The sequence below is a fragment of the Dipodomys merriami genome, unplaced genomic scaffold, assembly GCF_024711535.1.
Source record: "Dipodomys merriami isolate MVZ:Mamm:240054 unplaced genomic scaffold, mDipMer1.0.p SCAF_233, whole genome shotgun sequence".
NCBI classification, from domain to species: domain Eukaryota; kingdom Metazoa; phylum Chordata; class Mammalia; order Rodentia; family Heteromyidae; genus Dipodomys; species Dipodomys merriami.
In genome coordinates, this window is record NW_027203749.1 from 100,818 (window position 1) to 113,382 (window position 12,565).

Consider the following 12,565-nt stretch of genomic DNA (forward strand, 5'->3'; position numbering starts at 1 on the left):
TTAGCGGCGCAGTGACAGGGACAGAAGCTACATGAGGTTAGTGGTGTGCACAAGGAAAACATGGAGCGGCAGAATTCCTTCTAGATCCTTCTCCCGATGAGAAGCGACAGAGGAGAGAAGGTTAGAGCCTCCCTCCGCAAGCAGGAGAAAGAAAAGCTGCAAAAGATCTTCAGAGAAAACACGCCTCTCCAGTCCAACTCTGTGAAGGAATCGACAAAAGAACTCTAGTTTTTTTTTTTTTCTCACTCTTCTAGAAGTCTCGTGGATATTTTCTGACATATCAGAACTGCCTGATGATCTAAATCCCTCGTGGGGAAAATAAGTCATTGCCAACCATCCAAATGTACAATCGGCTAACTTAAACATACAGGGTGGGCATTCTTAACCCAAGATTAGAATGCAAAGACAAATATATATATATATATATATGTATATATATATTATATACATATATATATATATATATATGGGGCTGGGCAGGTGGCTCAGTGGTAGAGCGCTCTCCTAGCATGCATGAAGCTCTGGGTTCGATTCCTCAGTACCACATACACAGAAAAAGCCCAAAGTGGCGCTGTGGCTCAAGTGGTAGAGCACCAGCCTAGAGCCAAAGAAGCTCAGAGACAGCGCCCAGACCCTCTGTTCAAGACCCAGGACTGGCAAAGAAAAAAAAAATTCTCTGAACTATTCCAAAGTCCAAAATCTGCAACAGGGGCTAACACTTGTAGTCCCAGCTACACAGAAGGCTGAGATCTGAGGATCAAGATTCAAGGCCAGCCCAGGCAGACAAGTCCATGAGACTCTTCTTTCCAATGAATCACCAAAAAACTAGAAGTGGCTCTCTGGCTCAAAACGGTAGAACGCTTGTCTTGAGCAAAAGAGCTCAGGGACAGCGCCCAGGTGCCAAGTTCAAGGCCCATGACTGACCAAAAAATAAACAACAAAAAAGCTAGTGATGGAACAGAATGTCTTCCTTGAATTTTGAAAAGCTAAAGGACAACTTAGTCTTTTTGTGCATTCCAGTAGCAGACCTGAGTTCACCCCCAGTAACACTAACACACACACACACACACTCACACACACACTCACTGAACAAAACAATTCTGATGCCAGCATTTCAGATAGAGGATATTCAATCTGCATGTCTTAATAACTTCTATTTTGGACCATATTCTTAAGAACAATATTTATAATAAATTACTTCTCTATACTTAAACTCCAGAGGGTTTATGTAAGGCATGGTGTGCGTGTTACACACCTATGCACAAATACATGGGTGATGTACACAGATCCACATAGGAACTCGAACGCATGTACTTTAGCTTCCCTTTAGAGTATCAAAGACCTGAGCAGAGGCTGGGCGTCTGGCTCAAGTGGCAGAGGCCCCGAGTTCAACTCCAGTACCACCTGAGATCAACTGAGTCAAGTCCTTCACGGAGTCCACAGCGCGCAGACTCCGCGGCTTCTGACCCTGTGCTAAGACTGGATGCCTCGGGAGCATGTGTCCAGGTGCGTACCTGACGTGGCGCTGTGGCTCAAGTGGTAGAGCGCCAGCCTTGAGCTGAAGAGCTGAGGGACAGCGCCCAGGCTCAGAGTTCAAGCCCCACCACCGAACCAAAAAAAATCAATAAAAATAAATAAAGTTTTCTTCTGTTTGGCAGTGCTGGGGTTTGAACTCAGGACCTTGTGCTCTAACACTGCGTGTGCTGATGCTGGGCCTTGAACTCAGGGCCTGAGCGCTGTCCCTGAGGTCGTTTTACTCAACTAATGGGAGGGCCACTTGCACTTCTTGCTCAGGGCTGACCTAAAAGTAGAATTTTCCTTTATCCTGCTGCAGAGCTGGGATTACACAAGGGTGTCACCCTGCCCAGACTTGTTGAGGGTCTGCGGGCCACAAGTCCTGTTCCTACCACATAGCTTGGATAGTAAGTTTTCACTGTTGTTTATTTTCACTTTGGCTGTAGTGAGGACCGAACTAAAAACCTCACACTTCCTAGGCAGGGACTCCAAACACCTATTAGAAACATCTCCCTCCTCCTTCCCCCTCCCGCCAACAGTAACAAGGTTTGAACCAGGGCCTTTTTACTCAAGGCTGGAGCTATACCACTTGAGCCACATTTCCAGTACAGCATTTTACTGTTGAGTGAAAATGGAATTATGTGGACTTTTCTGCTTTGAACCATGATCCTCCAGGTCTCTGCCTTCTAAGTAGCTAGGATTACAGGCGTGAGCTACAGCATCTGGCTTTACTTGCTTTCCTGATACCATCAACGCTTCCCAGGCTTTCCTAGCGGGAGAGAGACTGGCTCATCACAGAAGGGCAAGCGAGCGAGCAAGAGGGCGAGCAAGCGGCCCCACACGTCAGAATACATGTTTCCTTTTAGTTGATGTCAGGTATTTCGGTATAACTGAGTAATATACATATTAACCCCTAAATTATATTATATTTATTTTTTGGGGGTCTGGTCGTGGGGCCTGAACTCTGGGCCTGGGCGCTGTCCCTCAGCTCTTCAGCTCAAGGCTGACGCTCTGCCACTTGAGCCACAGCGCCACTTCTGGCTTTTTACTTTTTGCTTTATGTGGTGCTGAGGAATCGAACCCAGGGCCTCAGGCATGCAAGGCAAGCGCTCTACCACTGAGCCGCCTTCCCAGCCCCTAACCCCTAAATTATAAAAAGTAAAACAAATTCTAGGGTTGAGAAGCAGGGTGACCTAATTCATTCCTGCTTGTGATCCTAGCTATTCAGGAAAGCAAACAAGCGGGGAGAAACAGGGCTTGAGGAAAGCCCTAGAAAAAAGCTGAAACCCCATCTCAATCAATAAAATCTGGGCCCAGTGACACATGCCTGTCCTCTTAGGTACAATAGGAGGATCACAGTCCTGGCTTGAGCAGGCTAACTAAAAGCAAGATAGTGTTCGAAAAAAGCTGGGGCTGTGGACCGAGTGAAGAGTCACAGCACAAAGCTGCGCCAGTACGTACCAAGCCTTGGGTTCCATCCTCAGCACAGCACCCCAAAAGAAAAATCCTGCACATAACAGTGCTGTGGTCACGCGTCAATACTTGATGTGTCCCGCGGGGAGTCACAAACACAGGCTACGCACGGGGCACGTGCTGTCCTGAGGAACCTCCACTCCCAGCAAGTGCTGGCAGCAGACGCCTGTAATCCCGGCTCACTCAGGACCGTGCTGTGAAGCCAGGCCATGCAGGTAAGCCCGTGAAACTCTTACTTCCAGTGAGCCACCAAAAAGCAGACAAGTGGAGTTATGGCTCAAGTGGTAGAGCACCAACTTTGAGTGACAAAGCTCAGGGACAGTGCCCCGGCCCTGAGTTCAAGTCCCAGGATTGTCCCGCGTGCACACTCACACACGGAATGGAGTCTGTGTTAAGAGCGTGGTAGACTCCACAGTCTTTACTCTTACGTCACTTTCCTGCTGGTTACAAAATGAAGTGTGCTGGGACCGTTCACCTTGGAGAACAAACAGCTCCCAACTCCCATTGAGAAACCAGCTATGAGAGGGCAGGAAGCGAGGGCGCGGCGACCCGAAGTCCACGCCCACTCCAAAGCCTCCCAGCCCGATGGTATAAAGAGGACCGCGAGCAAGTGAACTGGAGGCTTGGCTTTATATACCTGTCACTTGTGGATGAAGAAATTCCAATACACTATGTATTTCTGCTCTTTTCTTTTTAACTTTAAAAGACCACAGGGAAAAGGAGAGGGGGAAAAAAGTAATAATTTGGAGAAAGTAAAGGGGGAGGGAGTGATATTGTCCAAAAAGAAATATATTCTTGGCCTGGGCAGGTGGCTCAGTGGTAGAGCGCTTGCCTAGCATGCATGAAGCCCTGGGTTCGATTCCTCAGCACCACATGCACAGAAACCACCAGAAGTGGCGCTGTGGCTCAGGTGGTAGAGCGCTAGCCTTGAGGTGAAGAGCTTAGGTGCAGTGTCCAGGCCCAGAGTTCAAGCCCCAGGACCAACAAAAAAAGGAAAAACAAATGTATTTTTGCTGGGCACTGGTGCTCACGCCTATAATCCCAGCTACTCAGGAGGCCAAGATCTGAGGACCACGTTCAAAATCAGCCCAGATAGGAAAGGAAAATCCATTAGACTCTTATCTCCAATAAACCACAAAAAACCAGAGGTGGGGCTGCGGCTCAAATAGTAGAGCAGCACTAGCTTTGAGCAAAAAAGCTCAGGGAAAATACCCAGACCCTGAGTTCAAGCCCTCCAACTGATCAACTGAGGGTGGCTCAGTGGTAGAGCGCTTGCCTTGCATGCCTGAGGCCCTGGGTTCGATTCCTCAGCACCACATAAGCAGAAAGAAAAATGCCGGAAGTGGTGCTGTGGCTCAAGTGGTAGAGCGCTAGCCTTGAGCTGAAGAGCTGAGGGACAGCGCCCAGGCCCAGAGTTCAGGACCCACGACCCAAAAAACAAACAACAAAAAAAATATACAGCCAGGTGTGGTAGTTCACGCCTGTAATCTGAAGCTCAGAGTTTAAAACCAGCCTAGGCGGGAAAGGCCAGGAGACTCTCTTCTCCAGTTAACCACCAAAAAGCAGGACGTGGAGTTGTGGCTCTAGTGGTAGAGCAAAAGAGCTAAGAGCAAGCACCCAGGCTCTGAGTTCAAGCTCCAGTCCTTACACAAAAATACAGATACACGGGGTGATAGATAGCTACATCCCTTAAGCAGGACAATGTAGCTCCTACCTGCAGACAACAAGAGGCTCGTGGTTCAAAACAGGACAGATGAAAAGTTCTCATGAACCCGTATCAACTAATAAATAGCTGAGCGCAGACAGCCACCAGTAGCTCCCGCCTGTCATCCCAGCTACTCCGGAGGCTGAGATCTGAGGATCGCGATTCAAAATCAGCCCAAGCAGTAAAGTCTGTGAGACTCTCATCTCCAATGAACCACCAGAAAACCAGAAGTGGCGCTGTGGCTCAAGTGTTAGAGCACCCGCCTTGAGCTGAAGAGCTGAGGGACAGCACCCAGGCCCAGAGTTCAAGCCCCATGACCGACCAAAAAAAAAAAAAAGAAAAAAGTTCTTAAGAACCCATCTTAACTACAAAAGCTGAGTGCAGCCAGGCACCAGTAGCTCACGCCTGTAATCCTAGCTATTCAGAAGGCTGAGATCTGGGGATCACAGTTCAAAGCCAGCCCAGGCAGGAAAGACTGTGAGACTCTTACTTCCAATTGATTTCTAAAAAGCCAAAAGTAGAGCTGTGGCTCAGATAGAGCACCAGCCTTGAATGAAAAAGCTCAGGGACAGCAGCCAGGCCCTGAGTTCAAGCCCCAGGACCAACATACACAAAAAGTGCAGAATGTCATGGTGTGTGCTAGGCGCCTAGCTACTGCATGCAGAGATGGAGGAAGACAGGCCAGGCCAGACAAGCTTTGGGGGGACGGGGGGGGAGGGGGCAGGGGGGAAAAACAGTGTCAAATTGAAATAACTTAAAAAATGATAACTTGGTATGTAATTTCTAGTTTAAAAAGTAATGAGGGCCTGGGCAGGTGGCTCAGTGGTAGAGTGCTTGCCTAGCATGCATGAAGCCCTGGGTTCAATTCCTCAGTAGCACATCCACAGAAAAAGCCAGGAGTGGCGCTGTGGCCCAAGTGGTAGAGCGCCAGCCTTGAGCCAAAAAGGCTCAGGGACAGCGCCCAGGCCAGGTCCTGAGTTCAAGCCCCATGATCAACAAAAAAAATAATAAAAGGTCCAGAGGCCTTGTTTCCGGATACTACAAAGCTTGTCTGGCTGGGTAAACCCCAGTGCCGCTGAAATTAAAACACTTAGAAAAAGAGACCAGGCATAGTAGCGGACCTCTATAATCTTAGCCAGTCAGGGCGCAGAGATCAAAATGATCCCAGTTCAAGGCCTACTACAGGCACAACCACGAGAGGCAAAATAATCTCCAGGACAAAACGGCTAGCAGCCTGGCTCAAGTGGCCAGCAGAGCACTTGCCTACGGTGCCGGGGGTTCGAATCCCAGGTAGCACCAATCCCTGACCCTGTCCACCGCGGCCTCAGCCGGGCCGCGGACGTGTACTCACCCCCATCTCCTCCTCCCGCACCACGTACTGGGCCACCTTGAACGAGCTGAGGTACTCGTTCATGCCCTGCAGCTCCGTGTCCTCCGTCTCGTCCTGATTGCGGTCCAGCAGCCGCTCGATGGCCTTGTCGTCGTAATGGATGACGCTGCTGTCCTCGCCCTCCTTGCTGTCCCCTCCTGCAACGAACCAGGGCCACATGCCTCAGCCGGCTGCGGGGGGCACCCCGACACCCCGGGGGGAAGCCCCGGGGCTCCACCTCCATCCGTGGCTTCGTCCTTGAACAGTTCCTCCGTGCCGAACTTGAGGATGTCGTCCAGCTCCTGTTTGGACATCGAGCCGGTCTTCGAGCCCAGGCCTGGCCGCACGACGAGGTGCGTGAGCATCATTTTCTTCTTGGCCACCTGCGTGATGCGCTCCTCCACGGAGGCCCGCGTCACAAAGCGGTAGATCATCACCTTCTTGTTCTGCCCGATGCGGTGGGCGCGGCTGAACGCCTGTGGGGGGGGAGAGGGGATGGGAGCCGCTATCTTCCTCCCTCGCTCTGGCACCCCGGCCCCCAAATACCAGCCAGCCTCTACCCTGCTCCCCAGAAGAGACCCAGAGCCAGCCCAAGTTCTAGGAAGTTACGCGCCATGCAAAGTCAGGAGCTGGTAGCGCCTGCCTGTAATCCCGGCCACGTAGGCGGTTGAGACGTGAGGATCGTGGGTCAAAGCCAGCCCGGACAAGAAAGCCTGTGTGACTCTTACCTCTAATGAACCACCAAAGAGGTGGGAATAGAGCTGTGGCTCAAGTGGACCCCCGAATTCAAGCCCAGGATCAACACACACACACACACACACACACACGCACGCGCACGCACGCACGCACACACGCACACACACGTCTAGTTTTCTCACTTAACTAATGCCAGAGAGTGGAGCCATCAAAAGTTCTAGGGTACCCCTGCTCACCTGAATGTCATTATGGGGGTTCCAGTCGGAGTCGTAAATAATAACCGTGTCAGCAGTGGCGAGGTTGATCCCAAGGCCCCCAGCGCGCGTGGACAGCAAGAAGCAGAACTGCTGAGCCCCCGGGGCTAAGGAAGGAAGCAGGACCCCGTTAGACCAACTCCACACGCCACGACAAGACGCAGCCCAGGACCCCACCAGCCAACAGGACGCAGCTCCTGACCCCACTAATCAACAAGATGCAACCCGACTCCACCGACCAATCAGCAAGACACAAACCCTGACCCCACACCAATCAAGATGCAACCTGCTTCCACCAACCAATCAGCAAGAGCAACCCAACTCCACCAACCAATCAACAAGATGCAACCTGACTCCACCAACCAATCAGCAAGAGGCAACCCGACTCCACCCATGAACAAAATGCAACCTAATTCTACCAGCCAATCAGCAAGAGGCAACCCGATTCCACCAGCCAATCAGCAAGATGCAACCCGATTCCACCAGCCAATCAACAAGATTCAACCCAACTCTACCCATCAAGATGCAACTCCTGACCCCACCAATCAACAAGATGCAGCTCCTGATCCACCAATCAACAAGATGCAGCTCCTGATCCACCAATCAAAACGCAAACCAATTCCACCAATGAACAAGATATGAGTCGTGATTCCACCCATGAACAAGACGCACGGAGAACCCCACAGGAGGCCCGTGGACAGACACAGGAATCAGCTCGAGAGGGTGGGAAGACAGCCACAGGCTCAGGACTCGGGCACTTCCCTGCAGCTACTGACCAGTGATCACAGTAAGGACGTCCACAGACACCACCCAAAACAACGCGGACGAGCAGGGCACGTTCCAATACCATGTCCACCCCACGTGATGCACTGATTAAGACAGGGCCTCGCTTCCTGCCAAAATGTCCCACTCAAGCCAAGAGAAAACCTCAGACAGAAGCCAATATAACTAATCCACGTTCACCCAGAGAGTCGGCATCAGAAAGGTACTGTGGCTCACGCCTGTAATCCCAGCTACTCAGGAGGCTGAAATATGAGGATCATGGTTCAAAGCCAAGCTGGGGGAGACTATCTCCAATGAACCACCAGAATACCAGAAGGGGAGCTGGGGCTCACAGTGGTTAAGAGCACTCACATGACACAAAAGAGCTCAGGGACAGCACCCCACCTCACCCCCCAAAAAAGAGCCACAAATGAGGCTGGGAGGCATGGCTCAAGTGGTAGAGCACCCGCACAGCAAGCACAAGGGTCAAGTTCAAGGCCCAATGCCACCTTGACAGAAGCCCGGATGGAGGCCCGGATGGAGGCCTGGCCTCCCTCTCACCATTGAAGCGGTCGATGGCCTCTTGGCGCATGTTGCCCGTGATGCCTCCATCAATGCGCTCGTACTTGTAACCCTCGTGCTCCAGGAAGTCCTCCAGGAGGTCCAGCATCTTGGTCATCTGGGAAAGGAGGCGGGGTGAGCGGGGGGTGTGGTGACAGGCCTTTCCCGCCATCACTCTGCCCGGCAGGCCCGGGCTGGGCTCCGGCGCCCCCCTGTACCTGGGAGAAGATGAGCACGCGGTGGCCGCCCTCCTTGAGGTTCTTCAGCATCTTCTGCAGCAGCAGCAGTTTCCCCGAGGCCCGGATGAGGGCGCTGCCATCGTACATGCCGTTGGGCATCTTCGGGGCCTCCTGCGGGCCGAAACAGAGGGACAGGGGATGAAGGCAAGAGGGCAGGAGTGGTGGCAGCCGGAGGGTGAGCAGGAGGCCGGCGGGACCTACCATGGCCGCCACGGGGAAGAGGTAAGGGTGGTTGCAGCACTTCTTGAGATCCATCACTACGTTCAGCAGCGAGACCTGGTTGCCGCCACCTCGAGCGTTGAGGGCCTCAAAATTGCGCGTGAGGATGTACTTGTAGTACTTCCTGTGAGGGCGGAAGGGCGGCGGGGAAGGGGAGGTCAGCCTGCAGGAGTCTCAGTGACCCAGCCTCACCGCCGCTGGCCCCGATTTCCTTCCAGCAGATCCCACTTTAGGGTCAATGAGGGAATGGACTAAGCGAGAGCGCTGCGCTACGGGTCCCTGTGCACCCGGCTTCTTTATGCCCGGCCTGCTCCTGAATGCAGGCCCCGCGTGTGTTGGAGTGGAGATGGGGAGGGACTGGGAGCCCTGTGTGGACAGATCGATGTCTGTCTGTCTGTGCTAGCGGGGGTTCGCCCCCCACACTCACTTCTGCATGGGGCTCAGCTCCACGCGCACGATCAGCTCGGTCTTGGAGGGCATGTTCTTGAACACGTCGGCCTTGAGCCGCCGGAGCATGTGTGGCCCCAGCATGTCGTGCAGCTTCTTGATCTGGTCCTCTTTGGCAATGTCGGCGAACTCCTCCAGGAAGCCCTCCAGATTGCTTGGGAAAGCAGGTGGGGAGGGAGAAATGAATGGGGGGGAGGCAGGAGGAGGAGAGCCACGGGGCCCTGGAGGGGCAGACCCACACCACTTACTGGAACCTCTCGGGGGTGAGGAAGTTGAGCAGGTGAAACAGCTCTTCCAGATTGTTCTGCAGGGGCGTCCCGGTGAGCAGCAGCTTGTGCTGCAGCGAGTAGCCGTTGAGAACCCGGAAGAACTGCAAAGCGCGGGGCGAGGCGTGAGACAGGAGTTGGGGGCGCCCGCCTGTAATCCCGGCTACTCAGGAGGGCTGAGAACGGAGCAAGATCATGGCTCAAAGCCAGGGCGGGCAGGACAAATTGGTGGGAACTGTCCGAAAGTGGAGCTCAAGAGGGAGACCTAACGTCAGCCTTAAAAACAGAGTCTGGGCCGGGCCGGGCCGGGCCGGGGCGCACCTTGGACTGATTGTTCTTCAGCCGATGGGCCTCGTCCACGATGAGGCACGCCCAGTCTATGGAGCCCAGGATGGCCATGTCGATCGTGATGAGCTCGTACGACGTGAGCAACACGTGGAACTTCACCGAGGCCTCTTTCTGCACGGGGAAGGGGCATGCGTGTTAGCGCGGCCTGGCAGGTCCCGGGCCCGGCCCTGTGGCCCCGCCCACAGCCACACCCCGCGAGGCCCCGCCCCGTGGACCCGCCCCCACCCACAGCCCCACTCTGCCAGGCCCCGCCCCGTGGACCTGCCCACAGCCCCGCCCCTGCGAGGCCCCGCCCCACCCACAGCCCCACTGCCAGGCCCCGCCCTGTGGCCCCGCCCACAGCCACACCCCGCGAGGCCCCGCCCTGTGGACCCGCCCCCGCGAGGCCCCGCCCCACCCACAGCCCCACTCTGCCAGGCCCTGCCCTGTGGCCCCGCCCACAGCCTCACCCGGCGAGGACCCGCCCGCAGCCCCGCCCCCGCGAGGCCCCGCCCTGTGGCCCCGCCCACAGCCTCACCCCGCGAGGACCCGCCCCCGCGAGGCCCCGCCCTGTGGCCCCGCCCCCGCGAGGCCCCGCCCCGCGCCGCTACCTTCATGCGCGAGGCCTTCTTGCCTCCGCGAATGGCGTTGTCCTCAAAGGAGAACTCGTTCTCGCGGATGATGGCGCGACTGTCCTTGTCGCCCACGTAGGTGACCACGTACATGTCGGGGGCCCACATCTCGAACTCCCGCTCCCAGTTGATGATGGTGGAGAGCGGGGCGCTCACGAGGAAGGGGCCTTTGGAGTGGCCCTGGAGGGGGAGGGGGAAGGTGGTGGTGAGTGCCCGGCCTCCCCGGCCCGGCCTCCACCGCCTGCCGGCCTCCCCCGCCTGCCGGCCTCCCCCGCCTGCCGGCCTCCACCGCCTGCCGGCCTCCACCGCCTGCCGGCCTCCCCGGCCCGGCCTCCCCGGCCCGGCCTCCACCGCCTGCCGGCCTCCCCGGCCCGGCCTCCCCGGCCCGGCCTCCACCGCCTGCCGGCCTCCACCGCCTGCCGGCCTCCCCGACCCGGCCTCCACCGCCTGCCGGCCTCCCCGGCCCGGCCTCCCCACGCAGCCCCATCACCCCCATTGACGGGTCTCTAGCTCACCTCCTTGTAGAGCGAGTAGAGGAACACGGCAGTCTGCACCGTCTTCCCCAGCCCCATCTCATCAGCCAAGATGGTGTCGGTGCCCTGCGCCCAGGAGAAACGCAGCCAGTTCAGGCCCTCCATCTGGTACGGGTGCAGGGTGCCGCCCGTGGCGTCCAGGTACTCGGGCTGCCGCTCGTACTTCACCGTGGGCTGAGGAGGCAAGGATTCCCTTTTGGCCAAAGGCGTCAAGGAGCGCACGCCTGTCGTCCCAGCGACTCAGGAGGCTGAGATCGGAGGATGGCAGTTCAAGGCCAGCCCGGGCAGGAAAGTCGGTGAGATTCTGATCTCCCAATGAGCCACCAGAAAACCGGAAGTGGCGCTGTGGCTCAAGCGGTAGAGCGCTCGCCTCGAGAGGAGGAGCTGAGGGACAGCGCCCAGGCCACCAGTTCAAGACCCACGACCAACAAGAAAGTAAGATGGCGGCGAGCGCGTCGTGTGTGACTCACATCGACCGTGGGCGTCTCGGGCGGCCTCTCCAGCTTCCTCAACTTCACCTTCTTCAGCTTCTTGCCAGGCCGGCCCTCCTCGCCCCGCATCAGCTCCCTGAGGAAGACAGGAAACATGCCCACGTGCCCTGGGCCTGGCTGCATCCCCGCTGCGGGAGGCGTGGCGCAGCGGCCCAGCACCGCCCAGCAAGTGCCCGGCTCTGCATTCCAAGCCCAGCTCGGCCCAAAGGCTCCCGCCGCGCACCTGTGGTTCCAATAGCTCTGCTTGAACAGGTCGTAGTCCTGGATCTCCACGTCCTCGCTCTCCCACGACGCCTGGTCGTAGGGGAGGTCGCGCCACTTGATCAGGTAGTGCACGTGGCCCTTCTTGTCCACGCTGCCAAGTGGGGAAGGAAAGCCCATCAACCGGACTCAAAGGCACACCCAGGGCCAGGCCGGTACTACAGGCGTGCGGCACTGGTGCTGGCCCGCGTGCTCGAGTGGGGGTCGGGGCGCGGGGGTACCTGTGGTTGAGAATCCGGTGGATCATCATCCACTCGGGCTTTATCCCGTAGCGGTAGAAGCGCTCCTCCATCTCCGCGAACTTGGGGTCCTTGTTCTTCCGCTTGCGGCTCTTCTCTTCGTCGCCCCCGAAGTCTCCGGAAGGCGGCTCGTCCATGTCGTTCTTGCGCTGGTAGTTGCGGAACATCACCTGGCAGTGCAGCTCCAGCTGGGGGAGGGGGGGGGGGTGTGAGCGTCTGTGTCTGTGGGGGTCTTGTGGACACAGGGACCACACACCTCCCCGCACCCCATCTCACCTGCAGCTCCGACACCCAGGAGCAGTGCCAGTAGGACATGCCCTGCCACTTGACGAAGAACTGTCGCTCCGGCCGCCCCTCCAAGGGCTTGGGGGCGGGCGTGCTGGGGTCGGCGTCCGGGGGCCGCGGCACGGGCGTGGGGGACGGCGGCTGACCCCACTTCCAGATGAGGATCTTCTGCACTTTGCCCTTCAGAGCTGGACACTGAGAGGACGAGAGTTCAAATGCACGGGGTGAAGGGCACGGTTCCGGGCCTCCCCGGGAACCGGCTGGGTGGCTCCCGCCTGTCATCCCAGCCGC

At 56.5% G+C, this 12,565-nt stretch overlaps 1 protein-coding gene across 8 annotated transcripts in view; it reads right to left on the bottom strand.

Moving 5' to 3' along the window:
- LOC138835307 (chromodomain-helicase-DNA-binding protein 4-like) overlaps window positions 1-12,565 on the bottom strand; it is a 30,292-nt gene that overhangs the window by 9,592 nt on the left and 8,135 nt on the right. For all 8 annotated transcript variants that reach the window (XM_070033878.1, XM_070033877.1, XM_070033874.1 and 5 more), the window contains exons 12-26: window positions 12,266-12,469; window positions 11,972-12,177; window positions 11,713-11,844; window positions 11,469-11,565; window positions 10,981-11,172; window positions 10,445-10,645; window positions 9,828-9,965; window positions 9,489-9,610; window positions 9,221-9,394; window positions 8,776-8,917; window positions 8,554-8,685; window positions 8,336-8,453; window positions 6,995-7,119; window positions 6,301-6,538; window positions 6,045-6,220 (exon numbers count right to left, since the gene is read on the bottom strand). In XM_070033878.1, the coding sequence (XP_069889979.1) occupies window positions 6,045-6,220; window positions 6,301-6,538; window positions 6,995-7,119; window positions 8,336-8,453; window positions 8,554-8,685; window positions 8,776-8,917; window positions 9,221-9,394; window positions 9,489-9,610; window positions 9,828-9,965; window positions 10,445-10,645; window positions 10,981-11,172; window positions 11,469-11,565; window positions 11,713-11,844; window positions 11,972-12,177; window positions 12,266-12,469 (2,397 nt within the window). The remainder of the gene's footprint in view (window positions 1-6,044; window positions 6,221-6,300; window positions 6,539-6,994; window positions 7,120-8,335; window positions 8,454-8,553; window positions 8,686-8,775; window positions 8,918-9,220; window positions 9,395-9,488; window positions 9,611-9,827; window positions 9,966-10,444; window positions 10,646-10,980; window positions 11,173-11,468; window positions 11,566-11,712; window positions 11,845-11,971; window positions 12,178-12,265; window positions 12,470-12,565) is intronic.